This window comes from Drosophila mauritiana, chromosome 2R, assembly GCF_004382145.1.
Source record: "Drosophila mauritiana strain mau12 chromosome 2R, ASM438214v1, whole genome shotgun sequence".
NCBI lineage: Eukaryota > Metazoa > Arthropoda > Insecta > Diptera > Drosophilidae > Drosophila > Drosophila mauritiana.
The window spans coordinates 7,575,987-7,603,257 of NC_046668.1; the positions used below are offsets into that span (position 1 = coordinate 7,575,987).

At 43.9% G+C, this 27,271-nt stretch overlaps 5 protein-coding genes across 11 annotated transcripts; 3 read left to right on the forward strand and 2 right to left on the reverse strand.

The window, feature by feature from the left end:
* Positions 1 to 3: 3 nt before the first annotated feature.
* Positions 4 to 1,374, reverse strand: LOC117136842 (leucine-rich repeat-containing protein 34). The gene is made up of 2 exons (XM_033297926.1): positions 878 to 1,374; positions 4 to 803 (listed from the first exon to the last, which is right to left on the reverse strand). The coding sequence occupies exons 1-2, from the start codon at positions 1,296 to 1,298 to the stop codon at positions 61 to 63; spliced, it is 1,164 nt and encodes a 387-aa protein (XP_033153817.1). The 5' UTR covers positions 1,299 to 1,374; the 3' UTR covers positions 4 to 60.
* A 7,321-nt stretch (positions 1,375 to 8,695) lies between these two features.
* LOC117137461 (protein anachronism) lies at positions 8,696 to 17,158 on the forward strand. 3 transcript variants are annotated; one of them, XM_033298905.1, is made up of 5 exons: positions 8,696 to 9,226; positions 13,682 to 14,070; positions 14,453 to 14,701; positions 15,490 to 15,562; positions 15,959 to 17,158. In XM_033298905.1, the coding sequence occupies exons 1-5, from the start codon at positions 8,931 to 8,933 to the stop codon at positions 16,383 to 16,385; spliced, it is 1,434 nt and encodes a 477-aa protein (XP_033154796.1). In that variant the 5' UTR covers positions 8,696 to 8,930; the 3' UTR covers positions 16,386 to 17,158. The 3 variants fall into 3 exon arrangements, with proteins under 3 accessions (XP_033154796.1, XP_033154797.1, XP_033154798.1); XM_033298906.1 differs by having other exon boundaries at positions 13,682 to 14,061; XM_033298907.1 differs by having other exon boundaries at positions 14,453 to 14,697; positions 15,959 to 16,062.
* A 1,131-nt stretch (positions 17,159 to 18,289) lies between these two features.
* On the forward strand, positions 18,290 to 21,882 carry LOC117136828 (solute carrier family 28 member 3). 4 transcript variants are annotated; one of them, XM_033297902.1, is made up of 8 exons: positions 18,290 to 18,485; positions 19,618 to 19,671; positions 19,732 to 19,927; positions 19,980 to 20,181; positions 20,248 to 21,012; positions 21,078 to 21,405; positions 21,473 to 21,653; positions 21,715 to 21,882. In XM_033297902.1, exons 2-8 carry the CDS (start codon positions 19,618 to 19,620, stop codon positions 21,798 to 21,800), a joined length of 1,812 nt encoding a protein of 603 aa, XP_033153793.1. In that variant the 5' UTR covers positions 18,290 to 18,485; the 3' UTR covers positions 21,801 to 21,882. The 4 variants fall into 4 exon arrangements, with proteins under 4 accessions (XP_033153793.1, XP_033153795.1, XP_033153794.1 ...); XM_033297904.1 differs by having other exon boundaries at positions 19,735 to 19,927; XM_033297903.1 differs by having other exon boundaries at positions 18,290 to 18,455.
* Positions 21,883 to 21,912: 30 nt separating this feature from the next.
* Positions 21,913 to 24,261, forward strand: LOC117136829 (sodium/nucleoside cotransporter 2). Of its 2 annotated transcripts, none has more exons than XM_033297907.1 (6): positions 21,913 to 22,124; positions 22,175 to 22,496; positions 22,720 to 23,484; positions 23,541 to 23,868; positions 23,929 to 24,109; positions 24,170 to 24,261. In XM_033297907.1, the coding sequence occupies exons 1-6, from the start codon at positions 21,980 to 21,982 to the stop codon at positions 24,205 to 24,207; spliced, it is 1,779 nt and encodes a 592-aa protein (XP_033153798.1). In that variant the 5' UTR covers positions 21,913 to 21,979; the 3' UTR covers positions 24,208 to 24,261. The 2 variants fall into 2 exon arrangements, with proteins under 2 accessions (XP_033153798.1, XP_033153799.1); XM_033297908.1 differs by having other exon boundaries at positions 21,966 to 22,119.
* On the reverse strand, positions 24,124 to 27,120 carry LOC117136827. Its single transcript, XM_033297901.1, has 10 exons — positions 26,813 to 27,120; positions 26,594 to 26,757; positions 26,421 to 26,527; positions 26,100 to 26,320; positions 25,886 to 26,040; positions 25,716 to 25,827; positions 25,484 to 25,631; positions 25,260 to 25,431; positions 24,903 to 25,203; positions 24,124 to 24,840 (listed from the first exon to the last, which is right to left on the reverse strand). Exons 1-10 carry the CDS (start codon positions 27,062 to 27,064, stop codon positions 24,283 to 24,285), a joined length of 2,190 nt encoding a protein of 729 aa, XP_033153792.1. The 5' UTR covers positions 27,065 to 27,120; the 3' UTR covers positions 24,124 to 24,282.
* Between the last annotated feature and the right edge of the window lie 151 nt (positions 27,121 to 27,271).

The window sequence follows — 27,271 nt, forward strand, 5'->3', positions numbered from 1 at the left end:
CATCTGATTTTAGCGGAATAGACTTTAATTTACTTACGAGTAAACATAACTAACAACTTTCTAACGCCAAGGCACCACCCTGTAATCCTGCAGTGCCTCGTCGTAGGTGTAACTGATGTCCAGCTCGGAGTGGAGCACTACTTCGGCATCCAGCAAGCGACGCACTATCATCGCGGTACGCGAGTCAAAGTGGTTGCCATACAAGGTTAGTCTTTCCAGCTTGCACTGCTTCTTCATGGTTAGAAGGATGAGATTCACTGCCGTCGGGCCCATGTCGTTGTATTTCAAGTGCAGGATCTGCAGCCTGCGGCACGAGGCCAGGTACTTGGCCACCCACTCGCCGCCGTGTGTGCCAATCGAGCAGTAGCTCAGATCCAGCAACTCCAGATTGCCACCCATGGACATTCCACGCAGCAGGAAGAAGGCGCCATCCGGACCGATCTTGTTGCAGGCGATTCGCAGGCGCCGGAATTTCGAGTTGGTCCGGGCTAGGTGCTCGGCAATGGGAATCATGTCCTGGGCGGTCAGTTCACAGTGCTCCAGCGAAAGAGCCCAGAGTGTATTCTGCATCAGCAGCGAGCTCAGCACGGATGAAATTTTCTCCGTGTCCAGGCTGAGGCTCATCCCCAGCAGCCTGTTGGCGCTCAAGCGTCGCACTCCAGGCGACTTATACACTCCGTCCGCGATCACAGCGAAGTTGAACTGTGTCAGGTTGCAGCTGGACACGTTGAGCCTGCGCAGAGTCTTGCTTACCAGCAGGAACTCTCGCAGGATGCGCACGTCTTCATCGGAGAGGGGTGTTCCTGGATGTATTGAGAAATAGTGAGCAAAGCATGTAGCCCAAAGGGCCGAGTACCTTGAACTCCACATTAGTTACCTTCCAAGCTCAGCTGGCTGACATTCATCTTGCTCGCATTGAGACGCAGCATCACGAAGAACTCGCGAGGAAACCGCATCAGTTTCAGCTCGATGTACCACACGGGGAGCAGCGAGCGGACAAAGTCCTTGAGCAAACCCGCATCCCAGTTGCTGACAACCAAGCTGGAAATTTGGACAGACAACTGGGGACGCCGCAGCAGATAGTTAACGATGATCCGGAAGTCGCGGATGCAGTGGTACCTCCGACCGATCCGCTGCTCGAACGTGAGTCTCTTGAACTGGAACTGGCGGTAGGGTCTCTTGTCGTACTCCCGCTGCCAACAGTAGAGGAGCAGGATAGTGAAGAGGCGGCTCTTCTTCGTTGCAGGTCTCGGACATTCCCTCGGATTGTACTCGCATGGGAGGATCACGTCGCACATCCTGAACTCTGTGGTGTATAAGATCAATAATTAAACTATTTAAAAGTTATTGTGAATTTGTGACAACTGAGCCAGCGCAGATTGTGTGTGAAAGTAAATCGTTAAGTATTTAAAGGCTATTTATATGCTGCATACTTTTTAGCTGAAGTGCCAAAAAAAATCTATGTAAAATTCAAACTTGATTTATACTATTTACACAATTCACTATTAGCAGCAGTTTATTCCCTTAAAAACTTTGGAGTTTATGTTTGAATATATAATTATTTTATAATAAACTTAAATTTTTAGTGTACTTTCTATATTTTAGTTTCTCCAAAATTTCAAAAACATCTTATTTTAAATAATAATATTCTATGTGAAATAGCACGCATTTATTTACATAAAATAGTCCTTCCTCTCTGTAAGTTATGAAAACCAAGTGCTCTGTATGAATATAAATTAGTTGTATTAGTTCTTTGAATTGTTGATTAATGAAACATACTTATTAAAAATTTGTTTATTTCTTTTGTTTTTGTTTTATTGATTTTACTCAGCAAAATACGCTAAAAGTTGCTCCCTGCTTTTGTTACTAGCTTACGGCGGCTTATGATGAACTAAAGAAACTGTGTCGGCAGTCAAGTTAATAAGGAAAAGTTGAATCGCCATGGGACAATGGGGTCCAAAGCCAAAATAGTTTATGAAAAGTTCGTTGCATTCGAAGGTTGTGATATATATGATATAAATAGCTTGTGCAGTCGCGATTTAAAATAAGATCGGGAGTTCCTCGAATGACTGAAGTATTGCCACCGTAAAAAGAGCGGAATGCTTCCTCATTTTCGTCATTTTCCTGACGGCAGCACGGCAAGAAATCCGCTTTAGGAGCTCCTGGCATCCACGGTCTCATTAGCATAGTTGGCGAACTGTCAGCACAAACTTGGTCGCTACGAATTGCCTAAAACGCCATTTCATTCATTTATGCATCCTGTTCCACGCGGGGAACTCCTTGTCCGCCACGTGCTCTTCGGGCCATTGCATCCTGGCGTGCCGGCTTGCCTCCTCTTTTTTTTTTTTGTCCTATAAATAAGCCTGAACTCAGAACCGATATAGCTATATAAACTCGCTCGTTCCTATGGACAGCCAGCAGGAGCAGGAGCAGGAGCTGGAGCTGGAGCTGCACGTTGGCAGTGGGGAATGCTGGAGTATGAGTGGTATTTGCGGCATTTATGGTCAAGTTGCATCTTCATTTATTTGATTGCCTTGGCAGTTCTTCAACATCGAAGAGCGCATCGCCCAGAAACAGTGCTGTCCATTTAGCTAGATTTAGCTCACGAATATCGTATTACCTCGTGTTACATTAATTTTATTTAACCTTAACTAATATTAGATTGGAAAAAGAAATGTTTAAGTAAAATTATTCCTTAAAAAAGATTAATTTGTTCTTTACATTTAAAAAGATAATAAAGCAGTTCCATGGGATATTAAAGTTAAAAAATAATATCAGATTGCCCTTATAGTCTCAATGCATCGTTTTAATTTTGATCAGCTGTTCTATGCATTTTTTCATTTTTATTTTAATGGTGGCATTTTGTATCTCATCAGAGAAACTTAATATTCTAAGAGAGTTTCTTTCCCACAACTAAGATATAGAAGATTAAAGCCTGGCTGAGATTCTTCATTCTTGGCACCTCTTTCCGAAGAACGCAATGGCTTGTTGCCTGTTGTTGAATGGGAAGCTTCTCTAAGTCGAAGCACAGGTGCTTAATCAATAGACCAAATGACGACTGACAGCCATCGGCAGGAACAGGGAGTTATTTTCACTTTTACTACCTGGCCATGGGCCCAACATTGCCCACTCCGATGCCACTTCGAGTCGTCCGAGTCCGAGACCGGGTCTTGGCCATGGAGCTGCCGAAATTTGCATTAAATTACGGCCTGCGTTGGTCAGACGGCCAGAAAGCAGACGGCAGACAGCCGGGAGCCCACGAGTCCAGCTGCAAGGGGCTCCAAGCTCCGAGACCGGCTCCTCGGCTTAGTCATCAAGATGGCTGCTCCTGCTCCGCCTGCTCCCCCCTGCGGCTGCTAATAAACAGCGGCGACAATTCGGCCTGCCAGCGGAGCCTCAAATTGAAATTCGAAAAAGAGCAGCTCCAGCCGTTCGGATGCTTATCTCTGCTTAGAAAAAACGCGATAATTAAAAATATTGTAAACTGCCAGACGGCCAGACGCTCATAATTGCTGGCACAGGCAAAGGCAGAGGCAAAGGCAGTGGCAGTGCCAATGGAAGAGGCCCATGCCCATGACCAGGAAAATCGCAGACGACAGGGAATCAGTCGAAGTCTCAGTTCTCAGTTTACAGCTACCAGACAACGCGACGCGACGGAGGAGCAACTGCATGTGCATATCATTTAAATAACTTTCAGCAGCGCAGCACAAGTGTAAAACTGCAGCCACTATCCGGCGGCTCACCTGCTGCACCGCCGCCTCCGCCGCCGCTCCAGAGCCGACCATCGGCCCATGGTCCATATTTGGATGCAACAGCATCGGCATCGACATCGGCATCTGCATCTGCATGTGCATCTGCATCACTTAAGGACAACTTCGACATCGCCACCAAAACAGAGTGTCTGACTCGGCCTCCAGACACTCTGCAGACGCGAGACATGCACTTGTCTTCGCCTGGCTGGGTCAGCCTCGGTCCCCAACACCATTCCGTCGGCAGCTCCATCCCCATTACCCATCTCCATACCCATCCCCATCCCCATTCCCCATCTGCATCATCCATCCTCCGGCGAACACATTCATTGTCAATTTTGACAATCAACAAGACGCGGCTGCAATCAGCAGCATTCACATACAGGCGAAAAAATAGATATGCTGCCATCGAGAATATCAGGTAAATTAAAGTTATTGCCACTTTTTAGAAATATTCAACAAATTTACGTAAACAATTCGCGAAGTATGCACGTGAGCATTTAAGTAGCTTGTGGCCAAATAGTGTTTATAAATTCTTGTTGCTAGCAAAAACCGGAATGGAATTCACGTTTTGTTTATCATATATTAGGCTAAATGGACAGCTAGCAAATTTGATCCAGCACTGCTGGAAATTATTATTTATTACTCCATGCATAGCGTTGGTAAAATTACACTTTATTTGTTGCCGTGTAGCATCCCCAGCCGCCGTCCCTGCGACGGACTGTCTGGCTCTCGGGGTTTTGGTCTCGGTATTGGTCTTGGTCTTGGAATCGGCCCCAGTCTGCATCCTCGTCTGCTCGGATCTGGATCTGGCTGGAAGGGGCTGGGCCCAAAACACCAACAGAAGCCAAACGACGGCACGCGAAAGTCTTAAAAACCGAAAATGAAAATGCGCAATAATTAATAACAATCAGGCCGGGGGGTACTGAATCCAAAGCGAATACCATACACCCTAAACAATAATGTTTATATAATCAAAATACCAAAATCTTGAATGACAAAATGTTATTAAAATGAATTACAATTGATAATAGAAACTAATATTATTAAATTGATCATATTCATATTCTTTAAATTATATACAAATTATAAAAAAATGTAACTAAATTATATAAATATATAAATTATATTATATGTAACTAAAATAAGTTAGCTTAAATTAGAATGGCCGTAGATGCCAGACCACAGAGCGTATGCGTGATGCCCGAACTGCAGTGCAGGGTATGCCCGAAACAGAAAAGGAAAATGTGGCCGCAAATAAACGGTAGCAGCAGCCTGGAGGGCATAAAACAACACAATAACAAATTGGCTTCTGGTCTTTGCATTCCACATGCAATCTGAGCCAGCAATCACGACAACTGCATTCGACGGCTGCACCGGCACCAGTTGCCATCTCGCACCGTGGTTAGTAGCCAGTGGCCCAGACCCAGAGATGGCTCCTCCAGCAACCGGCCAGCTAACCAGCTAGCCAGCCAAGCAGCCAACCAGCTAACCAGCACCCATGCCACAAGTCTGGAGGCACTTCTTGGTCGGTGCTGACTTGACACGTCTGGTCCGCCGGCTGACGAACATCGTGTGTTGTTAATAAACTGGCACCATCGAATGTTCCTTAGCGTGCTGCTTCTTGGACTGAGAGAAAATGCATGCGATTAGTATGTGTACTTATTTAACTTACCCGATTATATAGTCACTTGTAAGGGAAACACAATTTACATACTATTCTGGCTTCGATCTTTAACTTTGGTTAGATTCATTCATTGTGAATTGTGGCTAATAAACACTGTAGAACCGCAATTTTGAAGACTGATGCATATAATCGAAAACCTGGTGAATATTTTTCGGTCCGTTGATTGGGAAAGGGGGGTGACTGGGGATACCGAACCCTTTCTGGAGTGAGGGATAATTATGTAAACTACGTGTTGATGGTTAAATAATTTCGCCTCGCTGCCTGCATATTCAATGCGCCTGAAAGTGCACTTGAGCATAATAATGCCAAAATGTTAGTTACTAACCAATTCCAAGAAATCCCGCACCTTACGTACCATCAACATTCAAGGTCAAATCACGCAGCAATCCGAAAGTTTTTATAGTCCCATTAGTTGTGCCATGATGCCTCAATAAAGCCAATAAATCAATAACAACCGTCAAAAGCTGCGGTAGGATTAGAACTTCCCGCTGCCAGTAAGAGTCATAACAATCCGATAAGTTCATTGCCATAGCCGTGCTGAACGCATTTTTTAGATTGCTCTTTTCTGGGTCTACAACTAATGTATTCCAGTGCCAAATCAATGTTTGTCATACATTCTGAAACCACTGAGTCGGCACTTTTACCACAAGCTAGTATGGCAACTATGAAGTACTTTCCTTTCCAACATCTTTCAAGGCAATTGAAATATTCTTGTACTTTTTACTCCATCCTTAACTATCAGCTGAGTACGCACCTATTCAAAACAAATAAATACAAAGTAATCACAAGAGTTAATCGCCTGATAAGCATTAGCCCTAAAGACGTGGCCAAATCGCTATTGTCACCAATTATTATGTGATCGACTAAATTTAGAACAGAGCACCCACTTGTAACCATACAGAAAATCACTTAAGCGCCAAGGGCCATAAACTTACCAATTGCCAGATGTTTTCCAACCAGGTGCGCTGCGTGGGGTAAGTGGGGTGTTTGGGGTGAGTGCGGTGAGTGCGGTGAGTGGGGTGAGTGGTGGCCAGTGAGTGGTGGTGATAGTGGTGCCGGTGGTGCTACTGGTCTTTAGAGCCTCACGTGCCCACATCCAGCTGGACGGATAGACGGAATTGTTGCTCATTGGCGGCAATTGCCGGCTACCGTTTAAAATTAAGCCCCGCAAATTGGCACGAGCGTGAGGCATACTACGGATTTGTCAGAAGATTGCTTTCAAAAATAAATGTAGGGAAATGCGGGGCAGCAAGTACCTGCCTCGCAAGATCAAAAGAAAACGGAGGTATTTCGATTTCGTATTAGGAAGTTAGCCAATTATATATAGGTCCACCCGATCGGGCGGCCTTGGAAAGTTAATGAAAAATCAAAAAGCGAGACTCTACTTGACTCATTTGGCATTCCAATTCGCGTTGTCTAGATATATCTACATACATGTCTGGCACTTTTCTGTTGTTGCTGACATCCACATTGTCCACAAAGTGGGACAAATTCTATGCGAGCTCTCAAATAAACAAACATTATTATATAAACTTCGCGACAAGAGGCGCTGATTGCGTCCCACATATATCTTGTTTTCATTTTCCCCCCACGCCACACCACCACCCCACCTACCGGCGGGATTATGAATCTCTGGGCATTTGATGCGATTGCAATTTTACATAACACATATCACTCGACGTCTGGAGAAGCCCGCCCCTGCGACCCCCCTCTCACCACTCTATTCAGAACTTAATCGGTGTGTAGACACATCATATGAATGGGCAGCGGGAAGGAGCCGAATCCAGACTTTATAAAGTGCTGCGAATTATACAATCATTTTGAAATTCAATTTGGTCCAGACGGCGGAGTGCTGGGAAAGATGTGTTTATATGTTGCAAATAAATAAATAAATCAGGAACGTCCTTGAAGTCTGGCTGTTTGGATTTCCGTATGCGAATGGAATGCATAATATTCGGGGTAGCGCCAGAAGTGCTTGTGCTATTCCTCATGCGTAGTACCAGAAGTGGGCCAAAGGATGGGCTTTCTGGGGTTAAGCGACAAATGCCCAACGCCGTGCCAGGCACCGCACGCACCTCTAATAGGATATATCCGCCCAATTCACCTTCCAATTGATGGACTACGCACTTTCGGGCCTATCTCGTTGTCAGATGATTAGTCCGCACGCACAAATGCCGGCGACAGCTGAAAGTCAAGAGCAAAGGCATCTTGCCCCATCGTGCCCCAAAAAATAACAGCAACCGATAACGGACATAACTGGCGTATCAAAACAATTTGATTAGGTCATACTAATTGTGCGCTGGCGAGGAAAATCACTTAAGTTAATCTAATCGCCCACGCACGTAGTAATTGAATAAAAAATGCCCGTATTTACGGACATTCGAACGAATCCGATGGGTGCAAAGCAGTCCAAAAGATTGACACAGGTTGTTCATAATGTTTGAAGTGCCCCGAGTGTTTGGAGTGATAGATAGATAGATAGATAGATAGATAGACCAAGCAGTTTTCGGATGATGGCCCTGTTTGATAGCAGCCACTTGAGGAAGTCGGCAAACAAACCTAGGTTAGGGCCGGAGTATCGCTTTCGGCCCTAAAGATAAGCCCCATCTCGGGCGCGCAGGCACAGGCCAAAGATACAGATACACCCATACAACCGCGTTCCGTATCTCACGCACGGCCACTGTAGCGCACCACGTCGACGTCAGCAGCGCCGGCAGATCCTCAAGCGGCGTTGATTGGTCGGCCACCGTGTATCCGAGCGCCAGCCGAACCGCCAGCCGAAGGCCCCAAGCGCTACACTGCAAACTCAGTCGGGGTGTTGAGTGGCGAACAAATGCGGTAATAATATTTAAAATAAAAAAAACTAGTATAAAGAACTAAGCTTAGATTTAATGTGCGCTTTTAAGCTCAGGTCACTTCTCAATATTATATAATATATATTATTAATTAAATTGACAATTAAGCACCAAATAATTATTTTGTAACAATTTATTTTAGTAAGCTTTATATTATAAAGATAAATATTATATATAGATATAAATTATGTAGTTTAACTACAAATATTTGATGTTTGTAGCACAATGTTATGATAGTAATACAACTCAAGTTAGCTGACAGCTAAAGAAACATTATTCTTTTGAAAGCGCTCGCATTTTCTCGCAGTGCCGGCCGCAACGCAGCGTTTACGACCATAACAAAGTAGATATGCCCGGCACAACCAAATTTTTCTTATTTAAGACTAAAAAACCGACTCGGGCAAATCACTTCATACTTGGTTCTTAGAGCGAACACATCGAGAAGCTGAACACAACAGCCACAAAAATTAACAAATTCGCCTGTCGCGGTCTCCAGCTGAAGTGTAAAAGATAGCATTTTAATTGCTGGCAAAAATGCAGTGAACAAGCGTTGAGTTTAAGTGATTGCCAAGAGGAAAAACAACTATTTCCGTGTGAAAACATTTAGTTTGGCAACAGAGCCAAGAGCAGAACACAAAAATGGCAAGTGCTATGCGTGGTGAAAAGTGCGAAAGGAGCCGGATGCGAGAGCTCGTCCTGATCCTGTCGCTGATCATCATGGCCGGCGACTCGAGGGCCACTCCCTTCGATCCCTCCTTCTTCATCGAGGGCGTGCAGTCGGAGGTGGTTAATCCGTTCAACCGCACCATCCTGAACCGCTTCAACCTGACCGAGGAGCAGATCCTGAGCATCCAGAACCGCAGCAATCCGAACATGCGCGACGACTCCGGCCAGTCCTCCAACCAGCAGTACCTGCAGCAGGTCGCCACTCAGCGGTAAGTGCCAACCACCTCAAAATGGCCAAAAAAAACAAACACGCGCTGTCAATCAATGTCGCATCATGGCGAGAATAGAACCTATCCCCAAATAGAAATCTCTAAAAATACACGCACTTGAACAAAAGACTGGCTAAAAAAAACAAGCATTTTAAAAAGCTGCCTTTATGTAAACAAAAACTGAAAACAGTGCACTGTGCAATTAAATCAGCTCAATCAGCTTCGGCCATACATACATTGTGTTTAAACACCATTCCTGCTGCCAAATTTCACAAATTTTGTATAAAATTCTCCGTCCATTAAGTGAGAGATTTGTCCAAACACGGGCCACTTTCATTCAAGGCTAAAAACATTTGTGCATCTCGGCCAAAAAAACAAAAAATCGAGTATACTATATGCTCATAAGTACATTGTACATGCTCTGCTCCATTTGGTTTATCTTCAACACGATTTCCCCCATGCAAACCGATTCGGCGAATTAATAAAAATAAGTAGTGAAAATTAATACTTTCCCATGAGATTTCCCACATGTGCACTCGATTATTATTTATTTATTGATTGAATGCTCCGACAAGTGCATGAAGTTCCTACCAAAAGTCATAAATGTAATGGCCTCGCTTAGCAGACCGAAACTTAGGATCAATAAAATATTTTAGCTATATACGAGAAGCGTGCCCACAAATTGCGTCTTTTGTTTTGATTATGCGAACTCTAGAGTGATTAGAATCTTTAAATATTACGTAGAGATTAAAGGGCTTAAATGCTTAACAAATGATTAAGCTGTTAATAAACAATAGTTTTAAATATGCACGTTTTATTTAAATATTATAACCGTTCAAATCTAGTGGTTTTCTAGTTGAAAGATAAATAATCAGATCGATAAATAAGAGATAATCAGAGCAAATCGATCATGATATAGAGATATTTCTCATATTATCATCATTATCATTATATTGAAAGGAAGTTGTGCGCATAACTTCAAAATCCCTATCTATCTAACTATCTGACCACACTAACTATATTAAGATAGATGAAACAGAGAAATTACATAGGCCTGTCAGTCGAGATACATCATTATTTTATAATTTATCAGAAGATGCTCTTGTTTCCTTATGCTTTTGTATCTGCCACACAAACAAACGTGTGGATCTGAATAACCCTTTAACCAACATCCAACCAACTGACCACACAATATCTATGTAGATCAAAGGGGCGGGGGCTCGCCAGCCCAGATCCATCAATGCTATCTGTTGTATCCATCAGATACTGTAGTGCAACAGTCGCGACGCCGCTGCACAATGCGGACACACTGACACAGGCACTGCAACACACAACTGCAGTATGCATCGAATTCCGTCGGCGACCTCTGTGTCTTTCTATGGCTGTCTGGCTGATGTCTGGGAGCAGTCTGGGCCATGTCTAGCTATCCGGCTCCGAATGCGACTCCGTCCGCGAATGCGACTGCGACTGCGGCTCCGTCTGTGTCTCCGGCTGCGGCTATCCGGTAATGAACTTTTTGTAGGTCGTTGCTATGCAAGTCGGGCACTCGTGGGGGCCAACAGCTGATATCTAAATTGTTTCATCTCGTTTGATTGCTTTGGCAGAGTTCCGTACCCGTACAGACGTACAGAGACGGCGAAAGAAAGAAAAGAGGCAAAAAACCTATGACGTATGAGTAATGTCATCGGGACAGCAGACATGTCTGCCCCCAGCAACTGGCGCAATGGTGCATTGGTGCCTTGGTGCAGGACGAACGGCAGTAGGCGTGTGCATTTCGACTGGCTGCAGTTTCGCCGTTGGTTGCATGATAATGAAGTGCAGCCGGCGAGACACTGTCTAGCCGTTGTTGCTACTGTTGCTGCAGCAGTAGCAATTGCTACTGGTGTTGCTGCCACTGTTGCTACTGTTGCCACTGCTGCTGCCGCGGCCTGAGGCAACGGAGTGCAAAACCGCAGACGCAGACACTGAGGCGATGCATTCAGAGATGTCTGCCCCAAGCGAATGGAGGCCAATGCAAATTCCCCCTGCCCCCAAAGGCAACTACCCCCCAAAATGGCACCCTGCCTCTGCGCATGCGTGACTCACGCATGAACTGAAATAGTGTCTAAGCGGACAGATTGTCGCGGTAGCATCGACAGCACACTGGGAGAAAAGAGGCAGTCGCTGTCAGCTTAATTAAGTGGTATGTCTCCAAGGCAGCGTCTTATATTCCCTTTCAATTTGATTCTTTTGAAAATTGTTTCTCAAAACTAAACCTAATATATATAATTTAAATAACTTGCTGATCAATGCATCTTTATCTTGAACAATAACTATGCACTAGTATTTGTAATATTTTTATAAATTAAAAAGTACTTTGTACCTGAAGTGTTATTCCTTGTACGCCCTCTTATTGATTTACTCCTTTAGGTCTGTTCCAAAATTACCCATATTAAGATATATCCAATACCAAAGACCCCCGCTGTTCGACGTGAATCAGTTTCAGATTGACCCCGATTCCGTGTATTTTTTTTTCGGTGCAGCATCTAGGCCGGCAGACAGACAGGGACAGGGAGGCAGGCAGACAGAGAGGCAGCGAGCAAACAACGAGCGGACGGAAAGACCGCCTGTCTGACGGACCGACAATCTGTCTAGACGGTGGCCAGACAAACGGCACGACTCAACGAGTTTTCAAGTTCATGCCACACAGCCAACTCCAGACGACTCCGCACGCTGGAATTCCTTGGCCAGCCCAGCTAGCCCGCTAGCCCGCTAGCCCTCTAGCCCGCTAGCCAGCTAGCCAGACAGATTCGGTGCGGTTTCGGTTCGATCGATGCGATCACAGCGTAAACATAAACATAAACAAGAACCGATAATCAGGCAGGGGCTTGGTTCACTCTCGGAACGGAGCAAAAGGCCAAAATGCCAAGAGCCCGAAAACTGGGTTTCATAATTATTTTTTGGCTAGACAAACTGCGCCGCGGGCCAGACCAAAAGCCAAAACAATTAATCAGTTTCTTTTTCACTTTTTGATCTTTTTGTGCATTTCGTGTGTGGGAAAAGGAACAAGACGAAGCGACAGGCGCGTCTCAATTGCCGATCCAGACGCATACAATTGTCCAATTTCCAGGCGAGTGAGTGCGGCCAGATTAGATCATAGCTAACTAACTATTGTTGTCTGCCCCTCTCCCGAAGATTGTGCACTTGGAGAAATGTATACAATAGTTAGTCGTATCTTCAGGGATTGATACGGTGTATCTTCTCCTTTTGCATGTGATGTATCTAACTAAGAAAGCCACAAAGATACAGCAAATGAAATTGCAACTATTTTATTCGTCTGGTTTCAAATTCCAATCAAGGGGCAAACTATACACAAAACTGATGAGATAAAACAATATACTCAAAAGCTAATCACTTTCTGGATCCATAAGCTAGATCAAAAGTCAGTTCTTATGGGCAGCCTTTTTCCCCGTGCACTGGCTGAATTTCGTCTCGATCTCAATGGGTTCTTAAGTGACACGGGTCTGTCGTTAGCTCCACTACGCGCACTTAGCTCATAATCAAGTTTGGGAAATATCCCGACGAGCGGCGAATCATGTGAAGGCATTTAATCAGCGCAGATGACTCGGGCCGGTCGCATTTAGTAGAAAAGTAGTTGGCGATCCGCCAAGTCGGATGATTGCTCTTGGGATAAGCGGCTATCGCCGTTCCTCGGCTAACTAACTGACCAGATTAGTGGTCAACATTATTTTTAAATTGCCCAGCACACCAGCATGAGTAGTTTATATTTACGCGGCGATATTGGGCCACACATTCGAATATCTATCGCAATGAGGTATTTGTGTTTCAATAACATCTGCAATCTGGGATCTCGGGGGTCAGTAGTCCAATGTAGTATGTAGGTGGGCTATCGCGGGACTTAAAAAGCTGATTATCGCTCGATAGAAGTTAAAAATACACCACACTCGGTATCGGGAAATAGTTTTATGGCCCAAACAGTCCACTGAACTCCGGCTACGACGCAAGCGTTTTATGGAAAATAGTTTAATCATTATGGGTGCTTCCCAAAACTTGGACCCGACACCTTCGGCGACAGATTTACCAGTTCCTTGATGGGAACTAGTTTGGTCGCTGTCGTCGGACTAAATTGAATCAAAGTTATAAATTCCCAGCAAATGGAAACGAGCACGTTTTCCTCGCAGCCCATCTCCTGCCTTCTTTGTTGAATTGTGAATGTCCGAATGTAACGCTCTAATGTCAATTAAGTGAGTCTTACATAAACACTTGAACTAAATTCTCTGGGCGGCGCAGCTTGGGCATACAAATAGCTGCTAGATGAACCATCAAAAGATGCCAGCTCTTGATATCCCGCACCCAAGATGGGGTGGAATTCTGTATAAAGAAATTATCATCTTAGTAAAGAGTACTCTTTAAATCGTTTATATAAATTTAATTTTCTTTCTCAATATTTTGCAGACTCAACGACATCTTCAAGCGCGTCCAGAAGGCCATCTCAAACGAGCCCAATGGCAGCGCCTCCAAGGAGAAGGCCGGCTTTCCCATTTGCAATGCGGAGACAACCAACCCAGAGCAGTGGTCCCTGGGCAACAATGTGACGCTCCAGTTCGCCAGCAGTGTTTTCATTTCCAACAACGACGACCGTCTGAGCAGCGCCCTGCTCCGCCTCTACAAGACCAATCCAGGCCAGACTCGCGAGCACAATCCCGGCCAGGCATCGGCACAGCCCATCAGCACTGAGAACCCGGGCAATACGGCACCAAACTGCGCGGAGCAGCCGCCCGTGGGTCCTCAAATCCGCGTCACCGTCTCCATTGTCCACCAGCAGAGGAAGAAACGTAAGTTAGGTAGGAGGAATCCAGAAAGTCGAACTTAGAAAAAGCAATGTCTGACCACTCAATAATACAGCTATGCACAATTTATTATTATTAACTAAATAATAACAATAGTTTTTGCTATAAAAATTGCTTTTATATAACATAACTAGAGCTTACAAATATTAAAATGCCTATTAATAATTTTTAAGGCCTCATTAATTGTCTTGATTTCGCCATAAGGCCATCTCAGCATAATGACAATGTAGTAAATAACAAGTTATGTGAAATTTAAATGCGGCTTAAACTTGCACTCCCAAACATTTTGCTGACCCAACATAAAATTGTATTTAATAACATTATAAATGGTCTAGAACTGCCGACTGAGAAAACCCAATCTTTTTGCCATCCTCAGAGCGCAAGAAGCGCACCTGCAACACCGCCATGCTGAGCAGCTCCGCCACCGGCTGGGTGGAGATCGACGTGAAGTGTGCCCTCGCCTACTGGGAGCAGCAGCACCGCCAGCAGCTCCGCCAGCAGCAGCCGCTGCAGCCCCAGCTGACCGCCAGCGTGGTGGGCATCCTGATGATCGAGGTGCACGACGACGAGGAGAATCTGCTGAGGCCGGGGCTCTACTTCGCGCCACCCACTTGCGACCAGGCAGGTAAGCGTGTTGTTTGCCATGTCCAACTAACCGCCCGGGAACGGAGTGGAGGCACCTCGTCCTCCCCATCAGTCACTCTCTCCATCATCTCTCACTCTCCACATACATACATATCTCTTATCCCAAACGAATCGGCGGCGACAGGCCCCTTTTGACACCTTTAGCACACGGCGATCAGAATTTATTTACATTCGCGAAAAGGTCATTAGTCAGGCAACTTCGGGGGCCGGCCAGCAGCCAGACGTAAATTGAGCTGGCAAAAAAACGTACTTTCAATGTAATTCCAGACTGCGAATATCGGTAGACGTAACACAAAAATACCTAGTCGTCTGATTCTGCAGTCAGCAGAATCGAAGTCTCAATTTACAATTCATACCCCGCACGTTTTCCATTCGAAATGCTTCCGTCCGTATATTTGAAATCCATTGGATTGGGTTGGGCTGGCTCCCAGTTGGAGCGGAAGTAACGAAAGCCCGAATATCTGTTTAGGATTGACTCAGGTCTTGAAAGTTATTGCCCTGGATCGGTAAGATACAACATCGCAGAAGCAGATTCAGCTCAAGGTGCTACTAATCAAAATTGCTCATACGCACCGTTGTGCGCTGTGCTCGGCTTTCTTTGTCGTTCAGTTTTAATGTGTCTTGTTTGCTCCGCTTACTTCTTGCCATTGTTATTTTTGCCGCTGTTTTGCATGCCCTTCATGTGCGCACTTTCCAATTTGCATTGCATGACCTACAACATATGGTACTCCGATTTTAATGGCCCCTTCGGATTCACGTTTATTCCAGACATTGCTGTCCCATGGAGCGTTTACCGAACAGAACCGTTTAAGTCTCATCTGGCGAGTTGGACATTGCCAAGGTAAGTGTTGTATCCGAGAATTCATTTAAACTTTCCATTTCAAAGTTTTGCGCCATGCACTGCTTGCTCGGGTATCGATCGTTGTACTGCTTGTCAACTGCTTTGTACAATCGATCGCTTCGTAACACTAATAAGTGTGTGACCGTATTTGAATAAGAACACCAGTTTAAAACGAAATTTCCCGCCAATATTCGAAAAAAAAATTTTTTAAATATAATTATAAATATAAATAAAAATTTTAAAATTGATGATCTAAGTCTAATCTAGCCAGCAGTATTAATAATTAGGAGTGTTTATTTTGATAATACGAAATATATTAATTATAATATAATTATAGTTAAAATGAAATCTCGTTATGCAAATTCTTTGTTAACAACTAAAAAATATTTTTTACAGAAAACCAAGGTTAGACATATTTTTCAACGGTAGCAACTCCATGAAGAGCAGCTACAACACCCCCAAGAGCAGAGCGTTTATCGAATCCACCACATCCAACTCACCCACGATCGACAACCAGCTGGACGAGAGCGGCGAGTACGATAGCCAGCAGAGGGCGCATGGCCACCTGGTCCACCACCGGCGGCACCACCACAACCACCAGCAGCCGGAATCGGAGTCCGAGTCCGCACAACTCGAGGCCGAGATCGAGGCGGAGGAGCTGATGTCCTCGGCGAGCAACAGTGAGCAGCAAATGGAGCCGATCTCGAACCACCACCGACATCGGACTGGCCACCATCACCCGCACCACCAGCTGCACCAGCACCATCACCACCACCATCGCCACACCAAGCACCACAGGATTCCAGCCCACAAGCAGGAATAGATGCCACAATCACGCGCCCATCGATTCCCCACTTTCTCTCACCCGAACTCATGCTGGTCTTAAAATAATGTCTTGTTTTATATTTGTAACTTTAGGGCCAGTTGACTTAATTAGTTTTTAGTTCATCGGTTTGCCAACCGCGTAACCTTATTTAAATTATATTTTAAGTTTCGTTGTAAGCAGTGCCCAATTTCGGTCAAAATTTGATTTTATTTTTAAATCTCCTGTACTCTAGAAGCCTGTGATTTAGATGGGGTTGAAGTCGCACATATTTGCAACAAAAATTGTCAAAGCCTCAAGAGGAAGGCAAGCCCGGAATACAATTTATACGAATTTAAGTAATATATTTAGATGGTAAACAAAATTAATCAATGCCTTAGCGAAGCATTACAATCCCAGACTTCTGCACAATCCCCTCGAAAACCAGCAAGCCAAGAACGAACCAAATCAAGCATTTTCGATTCTATTGATAAGCGATTATAGTCCCGCAATATAGTTGTGTTACATCATAAATAAGTCACTAGGTTAAAAGTGCCTTTCTGCTAAATCTCGAAATTCCCCATTGGAGCCCATTGTCCCATTGGTTTTAAGATTTTAAGAACCACATGTTCATCCAGTCAAACCACATTGTATCCCTAATCCTTCACCTCCATGCCTACTAAGTGCATTTGCAAGTCGATAAATGAAATATAAAGATAAATATGATCTATTAATAAATTTAAGTCGCACACGTGTAGGGTTGCGAATCAAATATAAAGCCAGTTGACTACCGACTTTCTTGTGTTACCTTTTGGATCAGATTGCCCCACGAGGGTCTCGACGATAAGATACGATGCTCTTACCTATTAAATCGCACAGAATTGCGATTGGCAATCTCCTTTAACTTTGCACTCAACTAGTTAACACTCCCTTCGATTGACCAATCAGTTGTGTCATTCCCCTAATCGCCGACCACCAATAGAAGTCTTTATCAATGGGCGGGAGTACGACTTGGTATCGCGGTAGCCCGGCACTTATGGTACATATGCCTTCCTCTATCGCCATATAGCAATCAGATTCCTCAAACGTCATCGCTATCGCGTGCAATCTGCTGAGGGGTTTATGGCCCTTCTGAAAATTATCTGGCACTAATATCGGCCTAGAACGCATGCCAAGCACCTCTCATTGTTAACAGCCAGCTGATAAAACAGGCTACATGTCATCCCAATTGCCTATTTAGGACACACAGGGAAAAATAAGTAGAAATCTTAAAAAAATGATCAATCGATTTTTCAAAATTCGACAGAAATATCAAATAAATATTATTTATACTATCTTCATAAAAACTTTTTTATTAAAATAAGGAAAGTATGAAGCCAATGTGGATTTTAATATTATCTGCCTGTTTTCAAATCTTTTTAAATTATTATTTTTGTTTTATAACTTATTTTTTTAAATTGCTATTAAATGGATATTTTTTGATCAGTGAACCATTTTGTGGCATTGCACTTCAAGTTAAAACTCAATTTGTAAAAATTGAGTTGGTACAATCAAGCTAACATTTATTTAATCATTATTTCGCTGTGTAGTTAAACCAAATTAACACCTTACCAATCGGTACCACGCGGTATTAGCTGGGTTCTAGAATACCCATTGCTATGAAGTTATAAAAAGCCTCATTGAATATTTAACTTGGGGAATTACAGATTTCTTACAAGACTTAAAGTAATCCTGAGGTAAGCTTTGCTCCCAACTTATATCTCTGTAAATCAACAAGGCCAAATACTATCAAGACACCATAAATCATTGGATAGAAAAAAGGCAGTGCGGATTCTAAACCTGATACTCCCTTATCAGATACCGTGTAGTAGCGATTGTATTAAAAAGGCCCGTTCGGAGCCAACCGAATTTAGTCGTGCCGCGCGTTTCAACGAGCTACAATGTCAGTTAGCCAACGTTTTTAGTCGGGCTAAACAGATGCATTTATCAGTCATTTGTATTCGGGCAGAGAATAACGACGTTTAAAACCCGTTTCGGCCATAACAAACCGATAGTACTCATCATATACGAAGCAAAACAAACCGTAAAAAGGTGAATTAACTGGCGTTCCAAAAACTCAAGGTGCGATCATTATATAGACTTTAAATACAAGCTGAATATAAAAAAAGGGTTTTTGAATGTAAACTCTATATGATTCTACTCCACTTTGTAGTGAAAAACAATAATCGGCAAAAAAAACACGTGCACTCGAGGCTGAATATATAACCGTGTTCTCAGAGCAGGTCTATTAAATATAAGTGCTTTATTAACTTTCACGAGTTTGGCTAAATGCCACTCTGATAGTGCTATCAACTCTGTTTCGATTACCCAGAATGGAAAATCCTAACCGAAAGACCACCTAACGAGGAACTATACTATATTGAATGGGATTTACAGCCCGAATTTATCAGGAATGAGAGTTGAAGTGGATTATTTACAGCCTGTGCTGTAGTTTACAACCCAGTCAGTCCCTTTGTTCCCTCTAAAGTTAATGCCCGGAAATTATTTGAGTGGCCATCCACGTGCCGGAGTTTATTCCATTGACTCTGAAAAGCAAAGTGCCCAATTCAAAAATCGAGAGAACTTCAAAATTTGATTCTTCGGATCCTATCGCTTTCTTTTGAGTGGCATGAATCGTCAAACTTTCCGAACTTCGATTTAAATAGCTAACACAAACCTATCTTGTGCTGGGCGACACTTGGCATATCTCGGCCCACTCGAGGGCTAAAATAATTTGATAGAGATAATGCCAGATTATGATTGCGGCAAATTGCTTGTCGTCGGGTATTAATACCAGATACTCGTGGTTTTACTCTACTATAATAATTTCGTAGAAAGAATTAGATCCTATAAATAGTATATTCTTCAAAGAGATCCGTCAGTTGTCCGACAGTTCGGCTGTCCGTCCGTCCGTATGAACTTCAAATTCTGACATTAGACATGCAAGTAACGGCTGCGCAGCACAAGTTTGTCTCAAACTGTTGCCACGCCCACCATCCACGATATCGCTAAAGTCCGCCCACATGCTTAACGTCTAAATAATGTTGTGATAAGCTTATAAAAATAGGACTGGTTCAAATTGGACCATTAGAAATGTATTAAGAGTAAGCTGAAAACTTATTAACAAAATATAGCAACACACTCGCTTTGTTGTACCCGGTATATAATAGTCGCAACACTTAACTTCAACGTTCTCTCTTATTTTTCGTTATAGATGTCAGTCGAATCTTCAAAAGGAGCTATTAACAATGGCTACGAACTGGATCATGTAAGTTTTTCCATAAAAAAAAGCTTTGTAAACAAGTTTAAATATTATAAAATGTTATAGAAGGAGTTGGACATCCGTGATTCTGAAGAATTCAAGGAACTTCCACTGGATGACACTAGCGATGCCCCAAATAAAAAGGGATATTTTGAAAAGAATCCGAAAGTAGCACGACTGGTGAGGATCTCGATTTATGTACTCCTGCATCTGTGTGTTGTGGGATACTTCTCATATGCGACCTACCACTATCACGACATAAGTAAGTATATCGTCATGTAATTAGCAAGAAGTATACCATTATTCATCTACAGCCAACTATGAGTGCTACTGGAAAGACAACCCGTTGTGCGGCATCAACTTCTGCACGGGCTACGGAATGCTGCTGCTCCTCCTGGGATTCATCTATTTGGGTCTCTTCTACTACTATGTCTTCAAGCCGATGGTGGGCCACAGCCTGCACAGGAACTACATCAGACCATTTTCAAAGAAATGGCACAACTTCAGCAGAACCAGGTAAACTATTATGAAAAAAATATATCGTTAAGCCATCTAACTACTCCTCCTCCTTCGTTTTCCCAGAGTGGTGTCATTGGCCAGCATCGCATTGCTCCTGGCCCTTTTGGCCATCTTTGTGTACTTCGAGTGCCGGGATGAGCCCCAAAAACTGGTGTCCCTGGTGGCACCCTGCTTCTTCATCCTGTGCGGCTACGTTTTCTCCACGAATCGAAGAGCCATTAAGTGGCGCATAGTCATCACGGGAATCACGTGCCAGTTTCTGCTCGGCATTTTCTGCATCCGCTGGGAGGTGGGACGCAAAATCTTCGAGTGCTTGGGCAACAAGGTGGCCACGTTTCTGGGCTATGCCACCGATGGAGCCGAGTTCGTGTTCGGCGACTTCCTGGTGCAGAACAATGTGTTCGCCTTCGCAATCCTACCGGTCATCTTCTTCTTCAGCTTCTTCATCTCCATCCTGTACTACATGGGCACGATGCAGTGGGTGGTGATCAAGCTGGGCTGGATCCTGCAGCAGATCCTGGGCACCACTGTTTGCGAGAGCGTGTCGGCGGCAGCCAACATCTTCCTGGGCATGTCCGAGAGCCCGCTGCTCATCCGGCCGTATATCAACAAGCTGACCAAGAGCGAAATCCACAGCATCATGGTGTCCGGATTTGCGACCGTGTCCGGAACCGTATTGGCGGCCTACTTGTCCTTCGGTGCCTCGGCCGCCCACTTGATCACCTCCTCGGTCATGGCAGCTCCCGCTACTCTGGCCATCTCTAAGCTTTACATGCCCGAAACGGAGGAGAGCTTGACTTCATCTGATTCAATTGAACTGGAAAAATCGTACGTATTTCTAAGGCGCCTAGTTTAAGCCAAATGTCTAACTAGGTTCACTGTCATTCTTGTAGACAGGACTCTTCGCTGTTGGACGCAGCGTCCAGTGGTGCCAGCAACGCCGTGCCCATTGTTTTGGGAATTATTGCCAACATAGTCGCCTTCGTCGCCTTCATCGCCTTCCTAAATGGTCTGGTCAGTTGGTTTGGATATCTGGTGGGTCTCGAGCAAATCGACTTTGAGTGGATATTCTCGAAGCTGTTTATCCCACTGGTCTGGGCCATGGGAGTGCCGAAAGAAGATTGCGATATCATCGCCAAGGTGGTGGCCACCAAAACCATTATCAACGAGTTTGTGGCCTATGAGCGTCTGGGTCAATACATCGAAAATAATGATATCACTGTAAGTTGTTGATGGTGTAAGACCCACAACTCACATGGAAACTAACGATTGAGGTCGATTTTTGTAGGCCCGCAGCGCTGGAATCGCCACATTCGCCATCTGCGGCTTTGCCAATCCCAGTTCCCTGGGCATCCTTATCGGATCGCTCAGTGCCATGGCACCACATCGTCGTTCCACCATCACAGCAGTGGCTTTCCGAGCGTTTGTGGTGGGCAGCATAGTCTGCTTCGTATCCGCCAGCTTTGCAGGTCAGTCGATAACCGATCGAAAGTATTTGTTATTATTTTAACTAGTTTTACTACATTATAGGCATCCTTATACAAGAAGATGACGAGCGGGCGAACTACAACAGGATATTCCAGAAGTTGGGTCGAAAGAATGTTACGCAGTTTTAGTTCCTTGAAGTTGTAGATCGTGATAATTAGCTGATCAAATTAAGCAAATTAAAATTCTTATTTATTAAAGATGTTAGGATTATTTTTACCCATTTGTTTACTAGGGGGCTGTGGGTTGAGAGTCATAATATACACACAACACTTCTTAGACTACACACTGTTTCTGATTTATACACACAATGGCAGATCCAGCAGAAGGCGAACTGGATGAAAAGCCTCCGCCATCGAGGGCACAGCGAATCACCTACGTGATACTCCATGTGCTGCTCCATGTCGTATTCATATCTTACTTTACTGCAGCCACAATCATTTTCATCTTGTACGGTGAGTTACCCCTTTGAGTTCGAACTCAAATGCTTATAAGAAAAACACAGACAAGGATTCCGACGACTGCTGGCCCAATAGGGGCTCGGGAGCCACAACCGAATCGACAGATAACTCAACCGAGGATGATGATATTGATGACTATGACACAGTGGAGGAAGAAACCACTGAGAAGCCATTGCCAGAGGTTAAGCCAAAACTATTGTGCACAATTAACTGGTGTCATGGATACGGGTTCCTCATCGTCATGTTCATCTTGTTTTATATTCTATGGCTGTACTACTGGGCATTTAAGCCATTCGTGGGCATCAAGCTGTATAATAACTACTTGGAACCAGTCATTGACAAATGGATTGAGTTTAGTCGCCAGTGGTGAGTACAATATCCTTTACAGGATCTCCCTTCAGACTTGAACTGCGGTATGATAAGTCAGAAAATGCCAGATGTTTAGGACCTATGCACATTATCCTTTCGATTAATAATGATATTATGGCTAAGAACCTTAGCCACTGTCCACAATGGATGTGAGGCTCCTAAAGATTATTCTAAGAAGCAAAATGCTTTAATCCTGATTTTCCATTTTCTACAATTCTAGGATAGTGTCCGGCGTAATGCTGGCGATCGTGATCGCTGTGGTGGTGGCCTACCTTGGATTCGAGTGCCGCAATGACGCATTCAAGGCCATAGGGCTGCTCGGACCTGTGTGCTTCGTCATTATTGGATTCGCCGTGTCCAAGCACCACTTGCAAGTACCTTGGCGCATAGTGACCCACGGTCTCCTGGGCCAGCTGCTGCTGGGCATACTCTGCCTGCGCATCCCCTTCGGCCGCTCCGTCTTCCAATGCCTTGGGGACAAGGTGACGATATTTCTGAACTACGCACAACACGGAGCACGCTTTGTATACGGGGATCGCATCTGCGATGAGTATGTCTTTGCATTCGCCATACTGGCGGTGGTGTTCTTCTTCAGCGTGATCACCAGCATTATGTATTACCTTGGCTGGATGCAGTTCATCCTGAACGGTTTCGGGTTCCTCTTGCAGGCCATGGTGGGCACGACCGTTTGCGAAAGTGTAAATGCAGCGGGCAACGTGTTTTTAAGCATGACCGAGAGCCCTCTGGTCATCCGGCCGTATATCGAAATACTGACCGTCAGCGAGTTGCACGCTATATGCACCTCCGGCTACGCGACAGTGGCCGGTACTGTCCTCGGGGCTTATGTGTCCTTCGGTGCTCCGGCCAGCTTTCTTATCGCAGCCAGCGTGATGGCTGCCCCGGGTTCACTGGCTTTCGCCAAGCTGTTCTACCCCGAGACCGAGGAATCTCTGACCAGGTCCGACAACATTAGGCTGGAAAGATCGTAAGTTCCTCTTAATAAGAGTTAACTTTTGATAATAGCACAGACACCTTGCCAAGGACGGATACGTCTATTTTGGATGCGGCCGCCTCGGGAGCTGCAGCAGCCTTGTTGATTGTGCTCGGAATCGTCTCGAATATCATCGCCTTCCTAGCCATTGTGTTCTTCCTAGACGCTGTAACGGAGTGGACTTTCGAGCTAATTGGACTGCATAACATCACCCTACTCTACATTCTCTCCCAGATCTTTATCCCGATTGTCTTCGTGATGGGAGTGCCGTGGCACGACTGTCAAGACATTGGCCTGGTGGTGGCCCAAAAGTCGTTCATAAACGAGTTTGTAGCCTATAGGAACCTGGGCATATTGGTTAGCGATAAAAAGGTTGAAGTAAGTACCCATCTGCATATTCTCTTTTTATAGATTATTTTAAACCTATAATTCTTATAGCCGCGGAGCGCTGCAATAGCCACTTTTGCCCTGTGCGGGTTTGCCAATCCCGGATCCCTGGGCATTGTCATCGCTTCGCTAAGTGCAATGGCACCATCCCGACGATCAGACATCACCAGGGTAGCCTTTCGATCCTATTTCGCAGGCAGTTTCGTTAGCTTTACATCGGCTTCGCTTGCAGGTAAGCTGACTTTATTTACACGTTATTTTTAACCGCCTTATCACACAACATCTTTATTAGGGATTCTCATTCAAAATGAGCACATGGGTGGTAAATAATTGCTCTAGTTTAGGGAGCGATACGAAAAGCATAGAGCATTCCCAGGTTTGGAAACGTATATCGCGTACACAGAGCTAGGGTACAATTCCACTCAAATTGGCCATAACCTTCTTATGCAATTCCCAGTCGGCAGGATCGAAATTCGCGGTGCACTGGGCCAGCTGAATAGAGGCCTCATATATCTTACGAAGGATTTCGTTAGGCGCCAATTCACTCCGGCGACGTTTTTGGCTAGAGACGGGACATCTATGATCTCCATGGCGAATGTAGCTTGATTTACTGAGATCAAATGAACCGTCGACAACCGTTGCGGATACGTCCTGCAAGGCCTTAAACAATGGGTCTATTGCATGGCGGGCACTAAATGCTCTCAATTGGCCGTCATAGCTGACTTTGCAGGAGTCGAGGAATTTCTCTCGATTCCAGTTTTTACATCCAACATTTGGTGGCAGTCCCCTGAGTATCAGTAATTGGGTGGATCCATTCGCACGTGCTAGTAGTTTGAAGTAAGCATTAGCAAAGCTAACGCTCTTGTCAATGCCTAAAAGTTTCTTGGCCATTTCCGATGTCCGCTGAAACCAATGGGAACAGTCGATTTGATCGTGGTGCACTAAAAGTTCCAGTAGAGCAACCTTGGGGTATACAAAATCAAGGTATGTATATCCATTTTATAAATGTACTTTTACTTGCTTACCACTTCATAGTACAACTCAATTTTTGTAGGCGCTGAGGAGGAGATGAGTTCTAAGCGCTTCAATATCTTCATTCCCAAGTGGTCATCTGCTTTTGCGACGGCAGACAGGAGTCGGAAGTTTTGAATGCTTATGACAGGAAGCTCCTGCTTTCCCAAGCAGTGGAAGTATCTAAGGAATCGTTGTACATGCAATTGGCTTGGATTTGTGGAAAACATGGCATAAGAATTATTGCACTTATGCCAGTAAGCTATAGCCTCTTTTATGCCACGATCTGTCCAGCACTTGTTAGACTCTTTTAGCCTAAAAACATTGAATAGTTAAATAAATTGTAAAATGTATGATTTATAGTTACTAACCGAAAGCACAGCATGAGAATATCCGCACACACTTGCGATGTAATAAAATCCTTTTGAAATATGCCGGCACAGAAATACCTATGTAGTTCTATGTTACCCACTAAATACAAAAGACATCCAAACGCATCCAATACTTGATTATAGCGTTCGCCATTGACAAAATTTTTGGCATCTGGGGACTCAGTAAGTAGTAAGAAATAAATATGATCCAAAAGACACCTTACCTTTAAACAAATATTCAAAAATTTGTTGTAATGTTAAGCAAGTAGATGGGAGCACATCCGCGTCGTCTGTAGATACAGCATTTATAAAATCCATGCAAGCGTCGAAGTCGTCAAATTGTGGTGTACCAAGAGCACTGGATATTAAATACTACGAGGATAAATTTTAGTAAAGTTAAAAACAAAGTCTATCCTTAGGCATTTATTTGCAAACGATTTCTGTGTTTCATCTTACATCTTGACATTTTTGGAATGTGTATACCAGCTCTAAAATATCTAGTACGTGTGGTCGTACTAACACTGAAATGAGCTGTTGCTTCTCGATTTCAGAGTAATATGATGGCCTCCTAAAAGAAAAGACAATCATTGCAATTTGCAAATGACCATTTAATTTTCCAAACTTACGTTTGTTCACACATTATTAAGTCCATCAGACAAGCAGCTACATCATCATCAACATACACCACACCTTTTTGAAGAATATGATATAATAATAAGATATAGGACCTGATAGCATCTACAAGTTCTTCTATGTTTTCGGCAGGAACATTAGGCTTGTCCTAAAAAAATGTCTTGTTAAATAAACTCTTTTACAAATCTTAAGCTATGTTATACGAACGTTGCCAAAAGTACTATTCAAGTGATTGATAGCCACATCACATAGATGTAAAACAGTTACTCTAAGCCAATTGGGCATTTTTTCGTCTGTAGGATTAGCATGCCAGGTGGACATGAAGTGCAAGCAAATGTGAGCCAACGTCTCGGCTGTCTGTACAGACAAGTGCAGGTCACCAGTGCGTGTTCCTTCGGTATCTGCGATTTCCATTATCTTTTGCATCACTGACAATCGTTAGATATAAATTCTATAATTAGTCTTCAGCCACTTTCAGCTAATAGTCAAATTTTCGGGAGTATCAATTCGTTAGTATTCCTAACTTACAGGTCGCAAGGCGAGGGTGCACTTCTGTCAAATTGATGATAGAATCCTTTACTAAAGAAAGCGTTCCGAGTTGAAGATCCACAACAATCTGGCAATGACTCTTATCGCTGAATGATGTAAGTACAAATATATAGAAATATTCTTCAGATAGGTTTTATCCAAGCCCCTCTTACCTGACTAAACAGAAGTCGATAATTATAAAGACAAGATAGGCAAGGATATGAACCAAACGTTCGCCTGCTTCCAGCAAGCGATCCCTGAATGCGGATACAAATTCTTGGGCCGCAGACATGAGTTTTATATGACTGTTGTTGACTTCATTGCCAGTTTGTGCTTCCTGAGGACGAATTTAAAGTTAATAGACTGAAGCACATTGTGTAAGGATTACCTACAATCGTGAACCACTTGCACATTTCCCTAGCTGCTAGTACACAACGACCAGATTCGTCGATGTATGCTCCTAATAGTTTAGTGAACCACAATGTCAAGACATCCACAGGATTCGCGGATTTATTTGCGACACATGCTGAGCAAATGGAAACCGCCGATTCCACGTCTATTAGCAGGATGATGTCCTTCTGGTCTGTAGCCACCAGCTCACTGTAGGCTACAGATGCACCCAGGCTATCATGGTTTTCGGACATCTTTGCATTGAGTCTGAATCTAAATGTTCAGTGTGTTTACAAAATGATCGCGCCCATAGATGGGCAACTTACCTATCGATAGAGTGACTATTGTCGATTAATTATTAGAATTAGTGTATTTTCCTGATTACTCGAAAATAATTCTGTGGTTTAAGTGAATAAAAAATTAAATTGAATTTAAATTAAAAATACGTATTAAATACAGTT